This window comes from Malurus melanocephalus, unplaced genomic scaffold (genome assembly GCF_030028575.1).
Source record: "Malurus melanocephalus ecotype Western Australia unplaced genomic scaffold, MMel_1.1 scaffold_514, whole genome shotgun sequence".
NCBI classification, from domain to species: Eukaryota; Metazoa; Chordata; class Aves; order Passeriformes; family Maluridae; genus Malurus; species Malurus melanocephalus.
In genome coordinates this window covers 145,288-168,390 of record NW_026623746.1, presented here as the reverse complement: position 1 = coordinate 168,390, position 23,103 = coordinate 145,288, and the positions used below count along the sequence as shown (strand labels likewise).

At 38.3% G+C, this 23,103-nt stretch overlaps 1 protein-coding gene across 6 annotated transcripts in view; it reads right to left on the bottom strand.

The window, feature by feature from the left end:
- Positions 1 to 23,103, bottom strand: part of KLHL13 (kelch like family member 13) — a 61,614-nt gene that overhangs the window by 13,368 nt on the left and 25,143 nt on the right. For 4 of the 6 annotated variants that reach the window (XM_057381529.1, XM_057381531.1, XM_057381528.1 and 1 more), the window contains 3 exons: positions 4,370 to 4,511; positions 3,028 to 3,160; positions 2,578 to 2,774 (listed from right to left, as the gene is read on the bottom strand). In XM_057381529.1, coding sequence (XP_057237512.1) covers positions 2,578 to 2,774; positions 3,028 to 3,160; positions 4,370 to 4,511 — 472 coding nt within the window. Of the gene's footprint in view, positions 1 to 2,577; positions 2,775 to 3,027; positions 3,161 to 4,369; positions 4,512 to 17,141; positions 17,387 to 17,734; positions 17,830 to 23,103 lie in introns of those variants that run through there. The other 2 variants (XM_057381532.1, XM_057381527.1) reach the window with 2 other exon arrangements.

The window sequence follows — 23,103 nt, the reverse complement described above, 5'->3', positions numbered from 1 at the left end:
TGTGGGATCCTGTAAACCCCAAAAATATAGCACAGAAAGTTGAACCAGCTCAGAAAACAATCCATTGTACCCCTACACTATAAAAGTCAAATTTCTGGTGGCTGTCAGAACTGCTCCCAGGGTTAAATCCCACGCTCCCACAAAWCAGATTAACTTGCTGCATCCTCAGAAAACCAAGTTCTTTTGACAAGACATGACTTCCAAGTATTAAGCCCTCAATATCTGACTATTTCCTAATAGCTACAAAAGTGTAAAGCACAGAATTATAGAAGGAATAAATTTTTATGCAGGTATATCCAAGACTAATTTTCAGTGTTTGGAAATGCTTTCTTTAATTACAGTATAAGATCACCCCTCCCCATTACCCTGTGATTTTCCTAAGTGCTGTCATTTACTTGGATAAGTTTCTCACCTTTCTCCATTTTGTACACTGCTGCTACTTTTGCAAAATCAGTATTGTGTGCTCTCCAGCACTCACTACTCTGAACACACTTCCATGGCATTTTTATCCATTTTAATTACATGACAGCTCAGCTGTAATGGATGTGAACATGASACTAGTCCTATTGTACAGCTATAAATATTTAAAACCAATAGTTAACAGTTAAGACTGAACACATCTTGGGAAGCATTCCAGTGGCTCTCTGAGAGTCTGGTTGCAGACCAAAGTTTATCAGAGTAAGGAGCTACTTGACAGGAGGGGTGTAAACGCAGAGCAAATAAAGGAACACTTTCAARCCAGCTACAACAGACACCATTCTTTGAAGGTCTCACTATTTTTGTTACACAAATTCAGCTGTTACCTTAAGCTTTGTTTTTTCTTTGTAAATATTTCCAATACCCTCTTATGAAGTACACAATTACATTATGCCTTACATAAACTGACTTCTATAATCTCTTTAATAATGGATTCCCCAGACAATTCAAAGACAGTTAGGCATTTGTCTGGGAATGGTTACATCAGCTCTGAAGCCAGTTGACTTCAGTAGAAATAAACTCAATTCTTGCTCAGAATATTCATTTAAATTATAGAAATGCTCCTTCGAAAAGAAGTTCATTTGCTCACCAGCTCTGGTTCCAACAAATTCAGAAGTTCATTCAAAAACTCTTTATATAAGGGTGCTAAGAAAATAACCAGGCTAACAGCACAACTTCAATTTTGTACTTCCACTACAGCTATACCATAAATGAGATTATGTCCCCTTAGACATCAGGCTAAATGAAAGTAGTCCAGAAAAAAAGAATCAGTAAAATTAARAGAATTAATAGAATCTTCCTCATTCTTTGAAAATGTAGTATCAAACAAGACATTTCTAATTTGAACAAAGCCAGTGACTGACTCAACATCACAAGTGAACATACCTTCAGAGAACAAGCTTTTTAAACAATAAGATGATTTAATATGAAAAATGTTCTTCCCTTAACAAAGCAAAATAAACAAGCAGCTGCCTACCCAGAAAGGGGAAAGGTCAACACGGTGTCCCCTGGGCTCAGCTCCTGTCAGAGGGAGCCCTTTTCAAATCCCTGACTCAAAACACCACCAAGACCTTTTTCCAAGTTGGTATTTATAGCAATGTCAAACCTGGAGAGGCATTATTTTGGAGGATAAAAACCACTGAGCAACATAAAATAGGTGGGGAAGGATTRAAAAATATAAAGCTTAATGAAACATTACCACAACATTATCAGACAACTGGTCAGTTAGAAAATATTTCCAAATCAAAAGGAAAACTGGGCATTATCGAGMCTAAATATCTCTAACACCTCATATGAAACAGACTGCTGTTATTACCAGCCTGGACTCCTCTGGTTTGCATAAATCCTGGTCATATCTTCAGTTAGAGAAGTCACATTGTTGCAGAGCAACAGGAATGCCTGCTTCTTTATTTCTCACTACAGAATCAGAAAGCTGAATTCCAAATAATGTTGCAATTCGTGTGGAGCACACCAGTCTCCCTGTTAAAGTCAGATTTCTATTCAGGTATACAAGCAATTAACATCAACGTGAGAAAAACTCCAGGAAACATTAAAAGTAACTCCACAGTGTCTCTCCAGGTGGAATTGCTTTGACAGCAAGCTCTTGCCCCACTTTTTTTGTACAGCCCCACAGAGCAGGTGCTTCTCACTGCTGGCAGGACAAGGAAGGCAAGGAAAATCAGTTTAAATCAGAAAACATGTAACTGCATCCCCAGTCTGAGATGGAAGTGCTTGCTGTAACTACACAAATAAAGTGAATTTAACTGAAGCACACCTAATGAATGTAGCAAGCAGACTCATGCTAGAGTGAGGGCAATCATGCAGGGAGACCCTGAAACAGCTCATATCAAAGATGTAACTGAAGAATTTTAATGTGGCAAAACACTTGTATCGAACTCAGGCTGTAYACAATACTCAGGAGGAAACCAAGTTTTTCAAGGAAAGTACTAAGCAAACTTGTTGTCTGTGACTCCAAATTATGAATAATGGCAAGTTTTAGATATAACTTTGACTGTTACATAAATCAGTGTCATTACAGAAGAAAACCAAAACCACATACCAAGGCCTTAAACATTGTAAATAGGAATCAAATCGTCTTACCCCAGAGATAAGAAATACTTTACAGAAGTCCAAAACAGGTAAAATCTGCAAAAAACTGGCAGCTTCCAGAGTGTCCTGAAGGTTGTCCATGTTAAGGGAAAGTTTTGCAGTATAGATGAAATCAATGATCTTCTTCAGGCCTATTTTGTTCACGCCATGAAGCTTAATGCACATTAAATCTTGTTCCTTCATTCCCCCTGAAACAGACATGCAGGTAAATGTACACGATCGTTTTGATGGGGTTGAAATAATTTCATAAACTTAGAGAAAATGTAAATATAATTTTAAAAATTAATTTTAAAATCCCATATGCAACAGTAGAGAAGAGCTGTTTAGTCCAGTGCTGGTTGCAGTCCTGGACTGATTCACACACAACACTGAAATTGTGTCTGAGTGTCTGAATGAGAGCAATTTGAAGACAATAGCACACGACTTTAATAAAAACACCACCTGTGAACATGGCCTTGAAGTAATCACTTGCAGAAGCCATCATTGCTCTGTGGACAGGAAACACCTCGTCACCATCTCCAGGAACAAGCGTCACATCACAGAGCAAACCTTCCACTCGCAGCTGGTCAAAGCCCTGCAGGAAAAGCACAATGCAAAGCATCCCTTGGACTGGGGAGGACAGCAGGAATCTTTTAATTCCCTTATGTAAATTATTTATTTATTTTTATGTACATGGGCACTGTAGGTCAAAAAAAAAAAAGTGACAAAGAGATAATTTGTCTTCTTGAAACCATTATCTCTAATGTATTCAATGATTATTACTCATTGGAAACAAGCAGAATAATCATTATTTTCCAGATACGGCTGAAGAATGCAAAGTACACTGGGCCTTAGAAAGTWGTTCTAGTCAAATAATTAAGTTATTTTCAGGAAGAAATTTCTTTTGTAAGCTTTCACAATAGCAGCTGTTTAAAGTAGGGACTGCTRTCTTTTTTGGATCTACCCTTTCTGGTCACATATGCATTCTAGATTTAATTATTTTCCACATCAATTTAAAGGCTTTGCAACCTAACAGGCTGCAAAAGTCTTTGGCCTGAAAGGAAAGCTTCCATGATTATTAAATTGGTTACCATAACAGACATGCCAAAAACTCCAAAATAAGCTCACATTATACATCTGATCTCCTCTGAGTTACTTATAACATCTAACTATAATAGAAAATAAAGCCATCCACAGCATTCTAGAGCAAGACTTCCTCCAAAGATGTGCCTGGTTGAGGATTCTGGAGGATGGGTGAAATACTGTCCTTCATTCGCTGTGGAACAGAAGCTCCAACACAAAACATCTTCCTTCGAACTGATATTTTTCTGTCACTAGGAATGTAAATATAGTCTCTACAGATGTTGTACCACACAGCAGTGCCACGGTCAGACCCAGCACAGGGCAGCACACCAAACCTGGCAGGGCTCTGCCATCTTAGGGWCATGAATAACATAATTACACACTCATATGTAAATGAGCTTTTTGATACAACTGTCAGGTCAGAGTCAGAGTTTAAACACTGTTACCTCTTAGAACTTGGGAGTAGACAGGGATATATCCCAAGGAAAAGGCCAGGGTTTTTTTTCCCTAGCCCTTGCTAAAAGTTGAACATCTACGTCACAGGAAAAGAAGTGCCATGCAATCTTTGCTTGTGGGCATTGACAGCACAAGGACATGGGGTTTTTGAGGCTTTAAAGGAATTACTGAGAAATAGACTGAGAAAATCTATTGAGTGGGCACATTGATGAGAGAAACCAAAATTCTCAGTACACTCAGTACAGACAAGAGAATATTTAATTACCTGTAATACCACAGAACTGTGAGTATTGCTGGTGAAAAATCTTGTGGTTCCTGTCTTYGAAGACTGTAGATGGGCAGAGACGCCCATATCGCTGCTACCAAGAGATACTTTCATATGAGGATCCTCCTCTTCCACCAGAGATCTAAGAAAATTGGAACACAGAAACCTTAAACCAAACTCATTTTCATGCAGYGATCTTTTGTTCTAAACCCACAGTCTTCTGGGATGAAATGTAACAGCACAGAGGCTACAGGAAAAAAATCAGGAGGCAACAGAATCAGTCCTTAGTGGCTCCCTTCAGCTAATTCAAGAAAGTGAATCGTTAACAATTTCTAAAAAGGCATAACTAATTTTTGGTAGCAAGTTTTTCCTTTTCCTTCCATCCTGAGCTCCCTGATTTAGACACTTGCACATTTATGTTATTTCTGTGTTCCATTATTGTAGGATGCTTGTAGAGGTTTCATCTGGTTTCCAAAACCAAGCATCTTAGCTTTTCCTTGGCAAATTGGTGGAACATGGAAACTTCAAGTGTAATATTAAAGAAAGTATTTTCATTCTTACAGTTTACATTACCTTATTCATGCATGACTATCATAATYGAAAATATACATCCTGGAGTTTCAAGCTGCAGTTTTAACCTGCTTTTAGAGGCACACAACTAGAATTCCTTTAGGACATGATATCCAGTATTTTTCTACTGCAGGCAAACACTCCATAATTTAAGATTTGATTCCAAGCAATTACTGTCCAAATCTAGATAGGACATGCTAATTTTAGGTAAAACTGTTAAAGAATTACTGCASTATTATTAGCCTGCTATTTTAATCTTGAGATGTAAATTAGGTTACATCTGAGAGCCTAACTATGCTAACCTGTAATTATTATACAATGCAAATAAATTTCATCTCCAGAAATATGAACAATAACTAGTTTCTATAATTTCTGTGATCTAATGTGCTACTTATGAGACTGTATAGAGGTATAATGCATATGTACACAATTTTAATTAGCAAACATAAGGTGTTAATCCAYAGATGAGGGCATCTCCATTATTAATAAAGACTCCATGTCTCAAAAAAGATTCATAGTCAATGTAATTGCTGCAAATTTCAGATACAAAGTTTTCCAAATTTTAAACGTGCAGGTTAAAACATTGGCCTCCAAGCTAGTTTCAGAAATTACTTTAAGTGGCCAGAATGTGCTTAAATCCCCCTCCTTTTCCCCAATTCTGATTATGATCATTATGTAGGGGCAAATTTGGAATTTGTGCAAGAAAACTAATTTTCATAATTCCCTTTTTTGAAAAAAATATTTCTCTCTACCCTCTTCAGGTACAAAACCATGTAGAGCAGTTTCTGAAACTCACACATCACCCTGACAGCACCGATGTGCCTTGTTCAAACCCATGAGTACAAAAGGTCAGCTACAAAAACATAACCAAAACAAATTCACCATTCAACAGTGTACATGGGTTTGAAACAGTGAGATTTTATGCACACAGACATAACATTGTAGGAACAAAGGTACATCTAAATAGYTGTGACTTCCAGCACACTCAGCTGAATAAACTAATGCGGACGAACTGCAGCAAGCAAGATTTGTGCCATSTTTGAAAGACAATTATCACTATTTAATAAAACAAATCCAGAGTAATTTATACAAAGTTTACAGGGTATACCTTAGAAAAGGGCTCTCCAGACTATCCCTGGCATCCAAAAAGTATGCAACACAGCAGCACAMAACCCAGAATTATTTTTGTTCACTCTATTCTAGGGTGCTTTAGGTTTGATGGATTTTGTTTGTTTTAGTTTTAATACAATCACATGGAGGCAAGAACCTTACATAATTTCAAAGGACATCCAGTCTCTAAATTTGTACATGTCTTTCTAAGAAGAAACGTAAAATAATGTGGGGAGACTTGYAAGCGTGTGTGGGAAGAACAACAGATTAAACAAGCATGAATCTGACTCTTTGCTCTTGAAGCATCTTCCCAGAATGTCAGAACAGATAGATGTTACATGAAGGAGCTTCTAAAATACTTTCTCCAAACTCAGAAGAAAATAGAAAGTGAACACATCAGTTAAAATCACTATGAAAAGAAACAGACTGCTAAACCAACTTTCTAGGCTGTTTGGAGTGGGCTTTTTACCATGTTTGCCACAACACTACTTGATTACCCAACAGCATAATTCGTAAGCTTTACAAATGAAGGCAAAGACCTTGATCATGATTCATTTATTTCAAGAACGGCTGGTGAACAGAAGCATTTTTCTGAACATTACACACAACTTCCCAAAGCTCTGTCCTTTATAGGACGTCCTCTATAGAACACAATGCCTTGTTAGAACTGTACAGTCAATGGAGAGGATATAATAAATTTTAAAATACTTGCAATACCTGAGAAAGTAGACATTTGACATGCCTGGTGTGGCCATAAGCGGTTATTTCCTTTACCTGCTTTTCAATATACAATAAGTAGTTGTCTAATACCTATCACACACGTAAGCTCAGCAGCTCACCACCTGAAGCTCTTCCACAGAAAGGATTTTCACTATTTCTCTCTCACATTTGCTGTTATGKATGGATAGAAACTTGCACATTTGAATGAGGCACTAAAAACTGCAAATTCCACACTGCAAATTCCCCAGAATATAAATGTTACAGCTCTAGTCTCAAACATGACCTTTGCTCCCTATGACTCCATGTGAATAAATTTAAAAGACAAGCAGATTATATTAATCCTATACAGGTTTTGGCTTATATCTAAACAACTACAACCAATAAAGAAAAAAATTGTGATGTGGGTTGCTTATGCGGTCTTGGGGATTTTTGCTTGTTATTGTTAGATACAATTACCACCTTTCTAACCTACAGTTTAACAGTTCTGGAGGGCTGAGCACCCTCTCCCTTCTGCAGAAAGTGACATTCAGGAGCCAGGTTTGGCACAAGTTCCAAAGCAAGTCAGCAATAAGACCTGGCAAAAACACACTGATCCCCTAAATTCCAGCCCTCTGACATTCACCAAGAGGGAAAGAGCACTCCCAAAGCGACCACAAATTATGCYTTTGTCACTGGCTTTGTAGCAGTTCAGCATTTATCTTCACACAACAAGAGGAACCCGTCTTTGTAAGACAAAGCAAAACTGCAACAGTGCTTACTCTCTGTGTTGGCAACAATACATAAAGAGCAGAACCCAAGCATTGTATCAGATACCCCGCAACAAAATTTAAAATATTCAGAATGTAGCTTCTGTTTCAGGGGCTGTAAAATTATCATTCAGAAATAACTCTGCCACTCACACCCGGAACAGACAAGAAATGAGCTGAAYGTCCAACTGAATCCCCAAAAAAACCTCAGTAAGTATATCTGTCTTGTCTGGACACTTACCAAAGGCATTATTTGCATTCATTAACATTGGTCTACTAAGCACTATAATTAACTCAATAGTAATGAATGCAAACATATTGATTTTTTTACTTTATTGTAAGTACAGTATATCACAATTAAGCAKACTACCAAAGGAGAAAGCTAATTCACTTTCTAACTAATTCTATTGTTCTGATCAATAGAAATCATTAAACAAGAAGTGCAGCAGTACCATTTTTAGCCAGAGTTTTAAAAAGTTAGGAAACAAAAGTTAAAAGAAGTTAAAACTACAGTAAGATGTAGAGAGAATTCACAAGGAGGTGCCCTAAATACGGATGTTAACACCACCTTCAAGGCACACGCTTGGTCTGGAGGGGGTTGAACATTGCAGTGCTAAGAACAAGGGAATGTTGGAGTTGAATGTGAAATGAATATTAACACTGCAAGAGGAAGGCAGAAGAGCTGCCTGACATTCTGCAACCTCTGGGAAGCAGCGGCGTGCAGTTCAGAGAAAGGTGCCAGAGGTTAATTAGGTGCTATCACAAAGTACGATGAATCCGAATTTTCTTTCTAACCGCGTGTCGATTCTTTCAAGTACAGCACAGTTTTCTCCTGGAGGTTGTAACCAAACATGCTTTTCTCACGACTCTAAGTTAATCCTCCAAGTAATTCCACCTGGTGTTTTTGTAYTAATAAAATATGGAGCACGCATTGTGTGGATATTAACATGCTTTAACTTTCCAGCAAATAATGACAACTTTAACTGGCTGGAGTTACAACATGATTCACAGTGGCAAATTTCTTTCTAAACCACTCAGCAAATATTAACCTGTTAAAACAGGTCAGAAKCATCCAGGTGGCCCATAATAAGCAAAGTCAGTGGAAATTGTGACAAATTTTAATCTCAATTAGAATATTCAAATTATGGAGTTGTCATTTTGTAGAGCTCAGCGGSATAAATGAAATAAAACAATATTCTGTTACAATGGTGAAGCTCAACAGCTCATTTTTGAAAGGACTATCACCTTATTTTCTCTGTCAAATTATTGTTCAATGAACCAAGACCACAAGTGTTCTGGTCACTGGTAAAATGGCTTCTGCAGCGATCACCCCTGGCATGTGCCAGGACTCTGGTATTTATGAGGTAACAAGGACAGAGATTTCAATTTTGTATTAGGATATTCTTATTACAAAGCTAAATCTTTACGATTTTATGACCTATCAAAAAACCCTAGTACATTCCAGGGCTATCCTATTCTTTTATGGTATCAGCAACCCAGTAAAACTAACCAGTTTTATCATTTGCTAATAACTTCTTATTACAAAAAAAAGTTTCTATAGGAAACGCAAGTTTGTATTTTAAAACAGATACATGATTCCAGCAAACAGAGAAAAGAAAAAGGCCTTTTTTGTTCCCATAGGTTGACAAAGCAAGTTAACTCCTCTCTACAGACCAACCAGAAGATTCAAACTTTGGTTCCTGTTTTGGGGCAGACAGTGCTGACACCGCCGCTGCTCTAGAGCCAAATGTAGGATGGACCCAAGAACAGCACTGGAAGGCAGAACCTGAATCACTTTGCATGGATCACCTCTGTGACACACACAGTGCATTAGGAGTGGGAATCAACTTTTTTTTTCATTTATCACCATGACCACTTGTGCTATGCTATCAGCTTCAGATGTCACTGGTTTTAAAGACAGTTTAACGACTATATTTTTATTAGATGAACTCRACGCTGCTGCTGAAACTAAAAACATTTTGCATTTGTCAAGCTACTGAATTTCTTTAAAATGCTATTTGATTCTGTTCACTTGAAAGCAGCCACCCTTTCCAGTGCAAACCAGAAGCTTACAAATCTTCTGCCTCAAGTTAATTATTACACTGTAACTACTGTAAATGCAATCTTCTAAAACAGCTACGGCAGCTAGTGCTGAACATTGCTCACTTTGGGCAATGCTCGGATGTTATATTTTAATATTTCCCTTTTTACACTTGACCTTGTTTATACATTAGAARGGCAGCAGTAAAAACAGAACATTTAAACATTTGTTTAGTAACTTCATACTGAGCTCTTTTAAATCTCCAGGAGAAAGGCACTAAGTAAAACTTACTGTTTCTTAAATTAAAAAGCAAATAGATGTCCCATTTTCCACCCCTGTGCTAAACCGAGAGTGTTCTGTAAAAGCAGAACAGAAAAAAACAGGCTCTATATAACAGAACAAAGCAGTGAGAAGTGGGTTTTTACTTTYAGAAGGCTCTGGCCAAGGGAARCAGATGAGGATACAGGGCTYGCAAACCCCCCAARATCAGCAGAGAAGGACAAAGGCTGYTTCTGGGCACAGGGTGATGGGCAGTGCACCAGCTTTACCTGCTCCTGTGACACAGTTAGAGCAGGAGATGCTCTTTGCAGGGATCAGCTGAAGGCGGTGTCCGAAAGGGAAGGTCAGTACAGCAGCAATGTACAGAGMTGGAGGAGCTCCACCAGCACCATCAGCAGAGGCAGCAAGGCCAGAGGAGAACAACAAACACAACCTCACCTGAAGGACAGGGACACTGACCCTTGCTCAGCCACAGTCAGGCTCCAYGGAACTGACTTCAGCTATTTCTATAAGCAAAATTTTGCAGACTAGTACTTAAATGTCAAGCCTTAACCTTTCCTTTCTTTTCCCCTTTTTTTTTAATATAGCCAAGTGTCTCTTTGGACTTCAACACACAATCACCATATTGAGAAAAAGTTTGTGCCCAAGCACACAAACCCACATCAATAGAAATAATGAGAGCTACTACAACCAGATGATTGAAGGCATTGTCACTGTTCCCAAGAGCAGTGGGATCTGGATGGAAAGCAGGAGAACATAGAAACAAAGATACTCCCAACATCATTTAAACCTTTTTGTATCACTTTCTAGTAAGGCCACACTGTGACCAAAGCCAGCACAAGATCAGCTGCCACAAAGCCAGTAGGACTGAGCAACATCAACCATTTTGGTATGATTTCCCAAGAATACACACACAGAAAATATTCTCTTCAAAATTCCTTCTTAAACAACGAACAATCACAGGTCTCAAGCTGTTTGCAGCATAATTACAGCCCGCTGGTTAATTCAAATTTGTTTTCCACAGAAACAAAGCAATATTTGGCTCAGTCAATGCTATAAAGCTTTTGTTCCTTACAGCATTTAGTCTCTCTGGGAGCCTTAGTATCACATCCACATTTATCTGTTTGACAAAGGGTTTGCATTCATTGAGCCATTCRTTGCTTAAATTTGCAGACTCACATTGTTTAATGATGCTAAATTAGAAACTGTTCTCTAATGAGTTTTTGCCRAAGTTGGTGTTTGTCTATTGATTCCTACCATTAGAAAAAGTAAAGGAAATACACATTCTGTAACTTTTCTACATAAGCAGAACTTTTTTATTCCCTTAATGTTGAAAAAGGTAAAATACAACAGTCAGAGGTTTCACAGTTTAGGCTGGACTAAGACTGCACCTATTTTCTGCTCTTTRTATTTGGCCTTAAGTGCTCAAAAAGTCAAGTTAGAATTTTGACTAGGCATTTTAATACTTCCTGTACATTACAAAACACAAAAACCATTCTGCATGCACCAGCAGATTACAGTTGCACCTCATGTGTCCTTAGTTTTCACACACAGAAATTGGTAAATTGGCAGAATGGCTCCTTAGAGACAAACACAAGTCTAAGGAGGCACCRGAACATTCAGTACTTGGTCAGAGAATACACATCCCACTGTATTCCTGTAACCAAATTAGGAATGACTCCTTTCAAGACTGTTGGGAGGCTTTTTCTCCATCTACTGGTCAGAATCATTCTGATAGCTTAAAAGTCACCAAAAAAAGTGAAAAAGATTCTGACATTAGGGTTTGGGTTCCAGTCTACCATTCCTCTTGCTCTGTCACTGTCACAGTGTGTTAGCAATTCCTTTATGGCAATCTCCTGGGGAGGATGTAGAGTGCATTAATTACTTTCAATTACAAAATATTTTTCTCCTAGATGATAAAGTGTTTAGATTTATGCATGCCAGATAACAGGTGTGTGTGACTTGTTCATGCCATGAAAAAAACACATTTTTTCAATTTAGACATTGTTACAGTCTTAGTCCCTGCTGGACAAAATATTACAGCAATAATATAGATGTGCATTTCCACTTCAGTGTGATAGCTATACATTATTACACTACAATTCCAATGATTACCATTTGGAACAAGCAACTATTMTTTTAAAACCCAGATATTCACCAARCACTTCTTGAAAATCCATAGGCAGCCCCATCCAAACGTCAGCAGAAAATAGCTCCTAACACCAGAAAAGTCATTRAGAAGAATGTGATTGGACAACAAGGTTTTTTCACAGTAACAAAGAAAAAATGGCAAAAATATCAAACTGGCAGAACTGACATGCTGGCAGAACAGGCTGAGTAACATATTCTAGATAATTCAATAAAGATGCTTTAGCGTGTCACAACACAATGTCAATATTGCTACGTCATCCTGTATAAGGAGAAGTGTGTAATTCTGGGGACCTGCAAGCCACAACATCACCTATAAGGTCTCTCCAGAAAAAATAATAGCCCAGAGAGACGTCTTGACAAACAAGTTTGAGGTTTTTTCTCATTTTTATCAGTTTATTACAGCAATGAAATTTCATATTTCAAACCTAGAATAATCTGTTGAAATGCGTATCAAAGGCAGAAGAAAGACCATCAGGCTCAAAAGAGAACTCTATACACAAAATTTTTGGGATTAAGAGCAGTCTCCTACTAGTAAGATACAAGCCCCTTCTATTCCCCGTTCATCCAATTCATCTGTTTGCATGTATTGTCAGAACAGTTTTAWAAATATTTGAGGTGCGCTGCACATTGACTTTAACATGCTGAAATTTGAAATATCTAGGAAGCAATGTCATAAAATGGAAATCTTGTCAAAGACAGGTGAGTGTGAACATTGTGTAGTCTGTCAAATACTCAGGAGCCCAACAAAAGGRTTCATTTACTAAAAATTACCAATGAAGGCAGCAGACACACACAGGGTGCTCTCACCAAAGAGAACTAATACAGGTGTCTGATGAATTATGCACACACACCTTTTCCCATTTAAGTATATATCACTGTAAGTATATATATCCATTTAAGTATATATCACTGTACAGCATGAATTCAAGGAGCTCACTGTAGAGCAAATCAGAGAGCTGGAAGAAGACACAAAAGCATTAACCTATATAACCAATATAAGCAGCTAAAACTAATGCTGCTTGCTCCCAAGTATTAAGAATTCATCCTGTTTTTTCTGCACAGTAACTGATTTCCATTAGACCAAAGCATTTCCTATCAGACAAATTTCACAATCACATGACTCAGGATAGACTGTGTTGCAAACCCTTTGATAGCAATGTATTTGTAATACCACATTTGTTTATTTCTCCTAACATTAATCAGTTACTTATTAAAACACATGCAAAGGATTGTTGCCATTTAATAKCAACATACTACTCCATGTGAAAGGATAGAAAGCACTAAGATTACAAATGGATTATTCTGAATTAAGAATTCTTTTATTTTACTTATCTTTAAAATTGGCATGTAGGTGACTAAAACCACTTAATCGAACACTTAACTTTTCAAAAAGCTGCCAAGAATATTATTGTATGACACAGCCTTAACAGAATAATCCTCTGTAAGGTGTTTTTACAAATAGTATTTTTGCATTATTGAATTCTTTGTAGATGTTCATCATAGCATTTTAATCTACTACGTTTCCACAAACATTTCTTCCATTCGTATTAATGGAAGATGTGCACAATTTAAAAAAAGGAAATTACATTACTGGTGTGAATAAGAAAGAATTATCTTAGTTCTTAAAGTATGAGATGCCATGCCCCATGAAGAATAATTGGGATTCACGTTCCTTTACGCCTCAAAGCTGTTAAATACAATTCAGAACTGTTCCTCACTCTCACTGTAGCAGTGCTTTAATTCTTAACCTCTGCTTATATCAGTCACTGTTGCTTTTTTGTTTTTAACACGTGGCAGTCATGCTRAATAACAGCTATGATACCATGGAACACCACTTTTTCAAGTGTTAGTCACTTTYTGTGTTACTCACTTTGTCCTTTCCYCTTACTTRCTTGCTGAAACTGTCCACACAATATAAGAAGTCACCTAGGTCTCTCTCCACACAGTCCACACAACCACAAACACGAATATGATTTGACCAGCGGTGCATAAACTCGCTGTAACAGCTTTCACACTGTTTGACAAAAGGCATCTATATTCTAAATCCCAGCAACATGAGTGCCATGAAAGAAATGCAGCCTGACAAAGACATGTGCCTGCACCCACAGCTGCACATTCCTGACTGGARCACTAAGCCAGCTGCACTACACCTMCAGAYACTGGCMCATGCCATKGTTCCAATTCTGATAATGCCCAGTTTTCTCYAGSCAGTGTCACTGGATTTCTCAGRTCTCAMACAACTCTGGACCAGCTCCACCAGRAGACAGGGAATSKRTGCATTCCCCATCAGCAGGASCCTTCACGCTCAGTATGATGTGAAGAGTTACTTCTTGGAGTCAGRATGTCCTGAAAACCTCTCTAATAAATTACTGGAGGTGTACAAAGCCACCGGCTGGAGGCAGCGAGTCCCTGCTGCTCCTTCCCACTGCCAGAAAGGGGGACAGACCCTGCACTCCCAGCAGATTTCCCAGTAACAGAACCACGTCCTCACCAACCAGCTCMTCACAGCTCAACCAGCACAGGTCCTTTATTTCAGGTACCACCCAGCCACAAGTTCCTCACAGCACAAAACACTTCAATACGAGCTCCTCACACACATTTGCCTCCTCAGGAACTACCACAAACTTTACAGAGACTGAGCTAAGCCATCACAGCTGCACAGCTGCAGGACAGCGAAGGATTGACAGTGGCACTTTGTGCACAGGGGCTTCATCCAAGAGCCAAACCTGCTCATAACCTCCAATCTCAGCATTTTGCTACAGGGAAACTGAGGCAGAGTTCAGCTATCAGGTACACAGATCAAAAGAACTCTAATAAAATCTATGTGCCCGGATCATCAGTTTAATATCTAAATAAGTGGCTTGTAAATCATAAGCAGGGTGAAGCTTTTAAAGCTAAGGTCAACTTTACTAGAGAAACCTGAAAAACTGGAATTTCATTTTAAACACAAGAAAAAAAATCACCTTTAAGACCTTCCTACTTAACATTCCAAACTCCACTAACTCCCTATTGTGTAAGACTRAGATGTCAAGTATTAAAGGGATTAAAAGCTCAATCATACCTTTGTATACCCTAGATCCAAAATATCTAGCATAGAATTGTTCATCTGTGAATTCTAGAGTTTTATGGTGATTGCTTTTACATCAATACATGTTTTGTTTCACATACCACTTATTCCTTAACGCTTTACTGAAACATAGCCCTTTGCAGAGTACTACATACCACAGAAAACTTACAAATATGAATATGAAAACCGTGAGATTACACAAAACAGTAACAAATCTACTGTTATCTCTGCAATGAAAGCAACTAATTCCATCACCTATTTTACTGGTCAACCTAAATTACAAGGGATTTTCTCATTACTTGATATATATTGCCTTATTAAATTGGTGCCATTTTGTAACGTTTCTCWTTCTTTATAATAAAATACATGAATAATTTTAACGTTAGCTTTACAAGACCTCCTAACGCCAGGTCTGTGTGCCAGWAGAGAAACGTCTTCCTAAACACTGAGATACATTGACTCATTATCGAGCGATGATTATGGCTGCTGATCACATATTTCTCATGCTCCAGATAATCTCAGCATCATATAGTTAAGCATGATCACAAAACCTGCTCTTACTTTCAACACACGGAGATAATCAGCCCCACGATCCCCATCACAAAGGCTGGAGCATTCTCRGGGCTAAGATTAGCAATTTAAAGGCGACGCACAAAAGAAATGCTCCATTTCAGCAGCAGAGAGATCACACTGGGCTAGTTCTGATTTTTCTYGTATTTAAGAGTACCACAATTTAAAAACAACAGCATAACATRAAACACTATCGACACTGCTTCCCTGAAATAGGCTCAAATGTCTCACAACTCTTGTCATCATGGGACTTTCTTATATTTAAGTCATATTTTTTAACAACTCAGAATAGGTGGCAATCTATCGGAAATAGCTTCTCTTTTGGTCGCCTTAAGTACATCTGACGCTTCCCATAAAAAGGCTGAAGCATATCCACGGAAATTAATCTTAAATGGGAGCGTGCCCAGCAGAGGTTCTGTGGACCAGAATTGCTCCCTCAGCCTTTCTGCCCRAGAACAATAGTGACCATGCACTGGAGCCTTTCAGCCCCACCGGTAACAATGCCATGCTCAGCAACAAYACAAAAAAGATATTTAGAGGACCTGGCTACCTCTCTTAAAGCATGTCCCTGTTACAGCTGAAGTAAAAGCATCTGCAAGCCGACAATTCAAGCCTAAAAATACTAATATTGTAGGTTCAGGGTGCAATACTATAGATAGGAAAGTAGCAGCCTTTAGAGCAATTTCAAGATAGGAAAGTCATCTACACTGCTACTTGTGCATTTTAAAACAACTCTTCCTCCTTTCGGAAGAGCTGCTTCCTTCAATAAAGGCAGAAGGAATTCAGTACCCTGTGCTTARTAGTTTTATTTCACAGAAGCGGAAAAAAAGCCACCTGTATATGCTAASACAGAACTCACAGCAACAAAAGGTGAACAAAAGCTGCATCAGGATTTGGCAAGACAAAGGCATATTGTGAAGCTACTTTACACTGACAACCTGTATAACTATGCAAGTATTCAGATATGAATGATTCATATTTATGTTTTWAGCTTTTATTGTAACTTTTCATGAAGACATTCAATTTGTATTAAGGCTAAAAGACTTTAAAGAATAAAACAAGACCRAAGCAGGATGATTTCATCTCTACAACAACTCACACGAACAAAAGTGCAGTACAATACAGCAGGTGATTTCAAGCTCAATTTCCAAATGAAATAGTCAGGAGGAGGAAATGTTCACATATACACTATAAAAGCCTGCCAGCCTCAAAGCTCAACTTGTCAATTCAAGATCAGCTCTACAAATTAACACCACCACAAACTTTTCAAATGAACATACACAATATCATTACGAATATGGCTTCATCTACACAATTTCTCTACGTTTCAACAAAAAGGGAAAGACTTGACACGACATCCATCATGAAACATCCAGGATAAAATCTGGGGGGGGTCTACATAGCAAACAAGATAAAATTCTGAGTGCCAATGTCATTTAATATATAACAGGGTATTTTGCYACAGGGTAGTCTCACGAAAAAAATTCCCACCTTATTATCCTCATTTCTCTCACTTACATGTATGCTGGAGAAAGTGGCGATGACCTGGATGTTTTAAGCACAGGAACTGGGAATTTCCAGATAGCAGGAGAGCTCGTTTTCCATTTCAATGGCATGTTGTCACCACGGTACTACAATAACAGTAAACAGCGTTTCCATAACAGACTACCAACTAGGACTTCCATTCCACACACTACTGACACAGCAGTGGCTGCTGCTAAGAACAAGGAAATGATTCTGCCAATGCCCTTAAACCGATGCTTCCAATCTGTAAAACAGGGCTGTAAGGCATCTCCTTTTAAATCCTGCTGTCCCCTAAAGCAATATGATGATTTTATCCTTCTAACTCAACAATAGTGCCACCTCGTTAGGGAAGCACTGACTGCAGTATATGTTTAAAAAAAAAAAAAGGAAAAGACTGCACTCTGCACACCAGCACAATGCAGTTTTATTTAACAAAAGCTAATTTTAAAAGAACTGTTTCTGATGCTATTGTTCTACCTTAAGAGGGACACTGCAGCACTGTACTATATTCTCTTCCTATTAACCTCATTTCTGACCAATGGAAGCAGAAAAAAAAATGAGTTTCATATGAAAATGAAACAACATACCTACTCAGAATACACTTGTCATCCTCTGAACATTCTTCTTTTGAGCTGCAACAATACAAATGGGAAATAAATCTCAGCATAGCCTTAGGCCACGGCTAATAGAGATCAGTGACTAAATTCAGCAGCCTGTTTTCCTCCTGTGCAAGCTCTGACCAAACAATACAAGAATGCCATTATGGAAAAAGCCCATTGCAAAAATCAGTCCTTCTAATCCATAGCTAGGAAGACAAAATAAAGCAGAAATCGCTGCAGGTTTCTGCATGCTCTTCTAATAGCTTCTGGTTCAGGATGCTCTCATTTTCCTATTCTCATTTCCAAGGAGGAAGAGCAAAATCTCATGCATTTTACAACATGCTATGGGAACACAAATATCACTCTGTCTTCTGCGGTAGAGAAGCAGAGACTAGCAGGCTGTTAATAGCAGTCTTTGTAGGAACGCTATCAACAATCTAATTCTCACCGCCCCCCCCAGCAGCTCCCAAATTGCCTCCAGAACTGACGAAGCAGATGGTCACGCAGGTCCCCAGCAGGGACCACTCCGCAACTCAGGGCTCTGCTTGGTGACCTCCCGGGGCTGACGACAGCGGGGAACGGGGAAGGCAAACTATTAAAAAGGGAATGAGGAATTTAATAGCGTATTATGCAGAAGCAGAGMAGGTTTCTAGGGAAAAGGCGGCAGAGATTCAGTTATATTGATTACCTTACAGGAAAAAATGAATCGCCTCTAATGTATTGCCACAGCAGAACGACAGCAAGATTTTTAGTCTACAGATTTCAGAATAGCCTCTGTACAGCATGACAATTTTTCTGTTCATCAGGACAGCTTAATCCTCTCATTAAAGAGCCAACACCCTGTCATGGTACTTAGCAATAAAGAACTGAACCAGGAGCTATTTCTATAAATTTCTATAAATTCAAGCATTCTAAAAACATAACAACACTCTGATCGGTTTTTTGTAATAGTGATACTTACAATGTTAAATTCCATTTTGGGATGAAATCAGCAAGGAATAATTGCTGCTTCTGATCACCATTATTAAAAATGTTTGTCCCAAATAATTTTGGGCATTTGAAGATGTTATCGAAACCACAGACGAAGAACTAAACTAACTAACCGACTGGGTTTCAAAACCAGATGCACCCCTTGGACAAAAAATTGAGGACATCTCTCCCACTTCTCTGAAGTTCTTAATTACACATGACCAGCATTGACCCAGGCAACAAATTTCACAGGAACTGGTGCTGAGCAGACACGACTGGGTGTGACAACAATGTTTACAATGCTGTATTAAGAAACACTAGTCCTGCAGAAAACRACTGTGCAGTTTCAGCAGAAAAAAGTCACACTTGTATTATTTATTTATTTTACTTGTGGCAAAAGAATTCAAGCATTTACATCCCAACAGACATGCTTGGCTGCACACATGGTCAATACTGTGCCCAGTCTCATATACACACAACACCAGACTATTAAATCTGCACTGAAGGCCTAGAAGTTAAGTTGAAAGATGTTAGCAGCTATTATAATCACAAAGTAAAAAAAAAAAAATGAATTTGCATTTATACATTCAACTTTGCTTTTGCATTCAGCATCACAGAGAAAGTGTCTTAAAATAAAACAAGCAAATGCAGTTACTCCCTTCCTCACACTGAGTGCAGCCAGTGCAACCAACTGGTAACTGCTTGTAAAATCTCTGTCTCACTGCTCTGCCATCCCCAAGGAGATCTTCACATGTTTTATTTATTAAGAGCAGCATGCCTAACATTAAACAAAAAAAAAAATAATGAGGCTAAAGACAATCAATGGATCCCTTTTTCAGAAGTAACTCTCAAAATACCCTTTTGATGAGTAAAATAAAAGCCAACTCAAGCCACAGAGTCATTCCCAAGCACTGACTGACATTTAAGTCAATCAACACAGGCACAGAAATCAGAGTTACTTTTCACTTTTGACCCCAGCAAGATCATTCACCCTAGAGGGCAACATGAGTCGTCAAATACCTCCTCTCCTTTGTGTGCTTCTGGTGCCATTTATTTWTCCAATTACTCTACAAGCAACATAAATAAAACCTTTGCAGAAAAAAAACAGCAACAGTAAACATTTTTTTTTGAAAGTACAGCAATCCCAAGCACTGCCCAACCAAATCCCTCCCAATGTCCAGCACAAACTACTCCACCAGCCCTGTACAAAATCCAGAATTGAAGAAAGTAGCAGTGCCAGGTACTCTAAAAATAGGGAAATGCTTRTCACTTGCTAAAGAACAACCATGTGAGAAATGAATCACCTAACCGCACATAAGGAGAAAAAACATAAATCAAATCCCATTTTCTTCCTCAGTCACAGATTGGTTACATATTCACGAGGAAAAYACTATTATTATGTATTTTATGCCTTACATAAACTATTCCTAAGACAACAGAAAATCACAGTATATAATTCTGGTATTTTAGTTAACACTTCAAATTAACAGTTTAGCTGAACATTTAAAAATATGGGAGAAGGAATCTGATCTCTTGGAGTACATTGTACCTACTGAATATACATTTTCTGTTCTCATATTCTATAGATTTGCCACTCATCCTCAAATGAACTGGTTCTGAGGGCCAAAAGCAGCATTACAGCKCTGTGCAGAATCTTCCTTGCCGAGAAAGTTGTTCCCAGACAAGTTCTCTGAAAACACACCAGTTTGGCACACAAACTGGAGATGTGCTTAAAGTTGAAAACTCCTAAATCCTGAAAATCCCATGATAACTGCAGAGATCAAACATCATTTTAGGACCATTCAAGGGGCTTGTTTTCTGTAGTTTTCTTACAAGCAAGTTCACATTCAAGATTAAAACCATCTACTATTTATAACTTGCCAAGAAGTTGTATTCTATTTATTATCCAAGTCTCCTATGCATCCTTTATTCTTGTTTGGACAAAAGGTGAGAAATTGTTTGGGTTTTAAGCAACTCTTTCCATGCTCGTGTTTCCAAAGCTGCACTGACAGAGTATCAAGAACTTCTGCACAAAACTCAGCCATAAAGGAAAGGAACAGGCRGCATAAGAAGAAAAAAGTACCCAAGGTGAGATCCCCAGGTGCCAATTTACAGACCTGGGATGTTCAGCAAGGCCAGAAGTGACTCACTGGGGCTGAACAGCAGCACAGCTCGGATCCCACAAAGAGAGGGACACTGAAAGGTGCTTGTGTTAACAGAGGAAAGCATTTCCTAACCCTCTTCTCCATTCCTGCACCCAAATCCTGCTTCACTATTGACCAACAAGCAAGATTTGGCCCCAAACAAGAGGAGCAGGCACACAGCATCACAGTCAGCAAGCACATGATCAAATCGCACACAGAGCCCCCCTCGCCAGCATGCTGATCACAGCATCTTTTCTGCAAACTTTCCCCCATCTTCAGAGCAGGAATACAGCTAAAACCACGTCCCTTGTGACTCTGYTGCTTTTCTTGGGATATCCTCTTTCTTCCTTCGTGCAACTGGAATGCTAAGCTGCTACCACGTTGTGTCGTTCATACCGACTGTCAACACATCTTACAGCCCACTGTGTTTACATTTCTGGGGCATCTGCACTTCCAACAAAACTTTTAAACCTTCTCTACATTTCCCATAAGACTTCCTTTCACAGTTGTTCAAAAAGAAGAAAAAGACACAGGCAGAATGATGTATCAGAGCCCAGGCAGCATAAAACTGCACTAGTCTGAAAGTATTTATTCATATCCTGGGAATTTTTGTAGGAAAACTAAGCAGAGTAAAAGTCAACTTCTAGAGATGCCCCTGGATTTTCATCASTTTGYACAGATAATGAGTTTAACCTTTTTYCTCAGTTCTTAAACTGTTAAAAACAGAACTGAAAAAAATACTTCCTCAGTCAAGTGATTTGTTGCAGTTTAAAAACTTGCTGTTCCACTCGAACGGGCTACTTACCGCTCTCCTTTTATTCATCTGCTCACTGTAACAGGAAACGAAAGCACTAGGTGAAAAACAGGGTTATGCTAYATGGGAACTTTCTCAAGTCTTCCAAACCCTTCCTAGCATGACCTGAAAAGTCTTCTCACTTCCAAACCTCATGCCTCTTTTAGCTTTACAGAAAGAAAAACAGTCAAAGCTACAGTGAGAGTGTGATGTACATCTTCCATTTTCATCAGACAGACAAACAGAAAGGTCTAAATACTTGTGTCACAAATACTATGTTTTCTATTTTTAGACCATTTCCTACTGATACAGAGTTTGTAAAATAAAAGATGCCAGACTCAACAACAAAAATACCTTAAAATGGTAATAGWAGGACCAGTAAACATATTCAAACTTCTGAGATTCTTTTCCCCAACACCTGTGTTCTAAAAATTCACTGATACAAAATCATGTTTCCATTTTCAAATGCACATTATACAATAAAATCCCTCTTTTATGATATTAGCACTAGCAGAACTCGCTCCAAACTGAAGGCAGAAAATCAGTTTCACGTTGAGAGGAATTGCTCTGATCTTTTCTATATCTTCAAACCACCAGCCTGCTGAGCTGATGCATCCTACACTATACAAGACYATTTTGATACAGAAGAAAATAAAGCAGAACCCCCCAAATCCAATGAAATAGTCCCAAAGCCATGGAGCTCAAATGAAACAATTATTTCAATATCAAAATCATTTCAGCAATTTAAATATGGCTGCAAATGCACAAGTCCAAAAACCGAACAGAAGCAAATAAGGATGCACAACATTTCTCTACAGGTTCCCTAAAAAACTGACCGTGTGATAATTTAATCAGCTTCCTTATTCAGCTCTTTCCACTTCACATGGGTGCTTCTCATGACTTTACCTCTGGCTTTTCAGTCTATTAAACTGCAGCTGTTCCAATTACTGGAAAAGAATAATTAAAAGATGGTGTTGACAGYACTGCCCTATATAYGAGCYAGTTAATTAAYACAATTTCTTTGACCATATTTCRTCAAAATATTCACACCAAAATTCAYACAAAGGGAAAACAAATCTCTGCCYAAGGAGGAATCCACTGCAGTTACATTTGCAGTCCTCTCTCAGCAACACTGTTACATTCCCCAAACACTGAAATATAGAATTGGCATATGTACCTCACAATGCTTTTACTTTTCTAGAAACATCGAAGATTTATCTTACTAAGAAACAGCCTTCCAATTTTTTTTTATTTTTATTTTTTTTTTAGATATTAGCTTTAAACTATTTAAAAGCAGTTCTGACAATTACATCTGTACTTTGACTTGTTACCTGCCATGMTGTCTCAAAGAAATTTTTTTTATAATTGGGGGTAAAAAAGCCCTCAGACACCAGGCATAAGTTGCAGCATCTTTTGGAAGCAGCTGTACTGTAGACATCAAGATGCACACG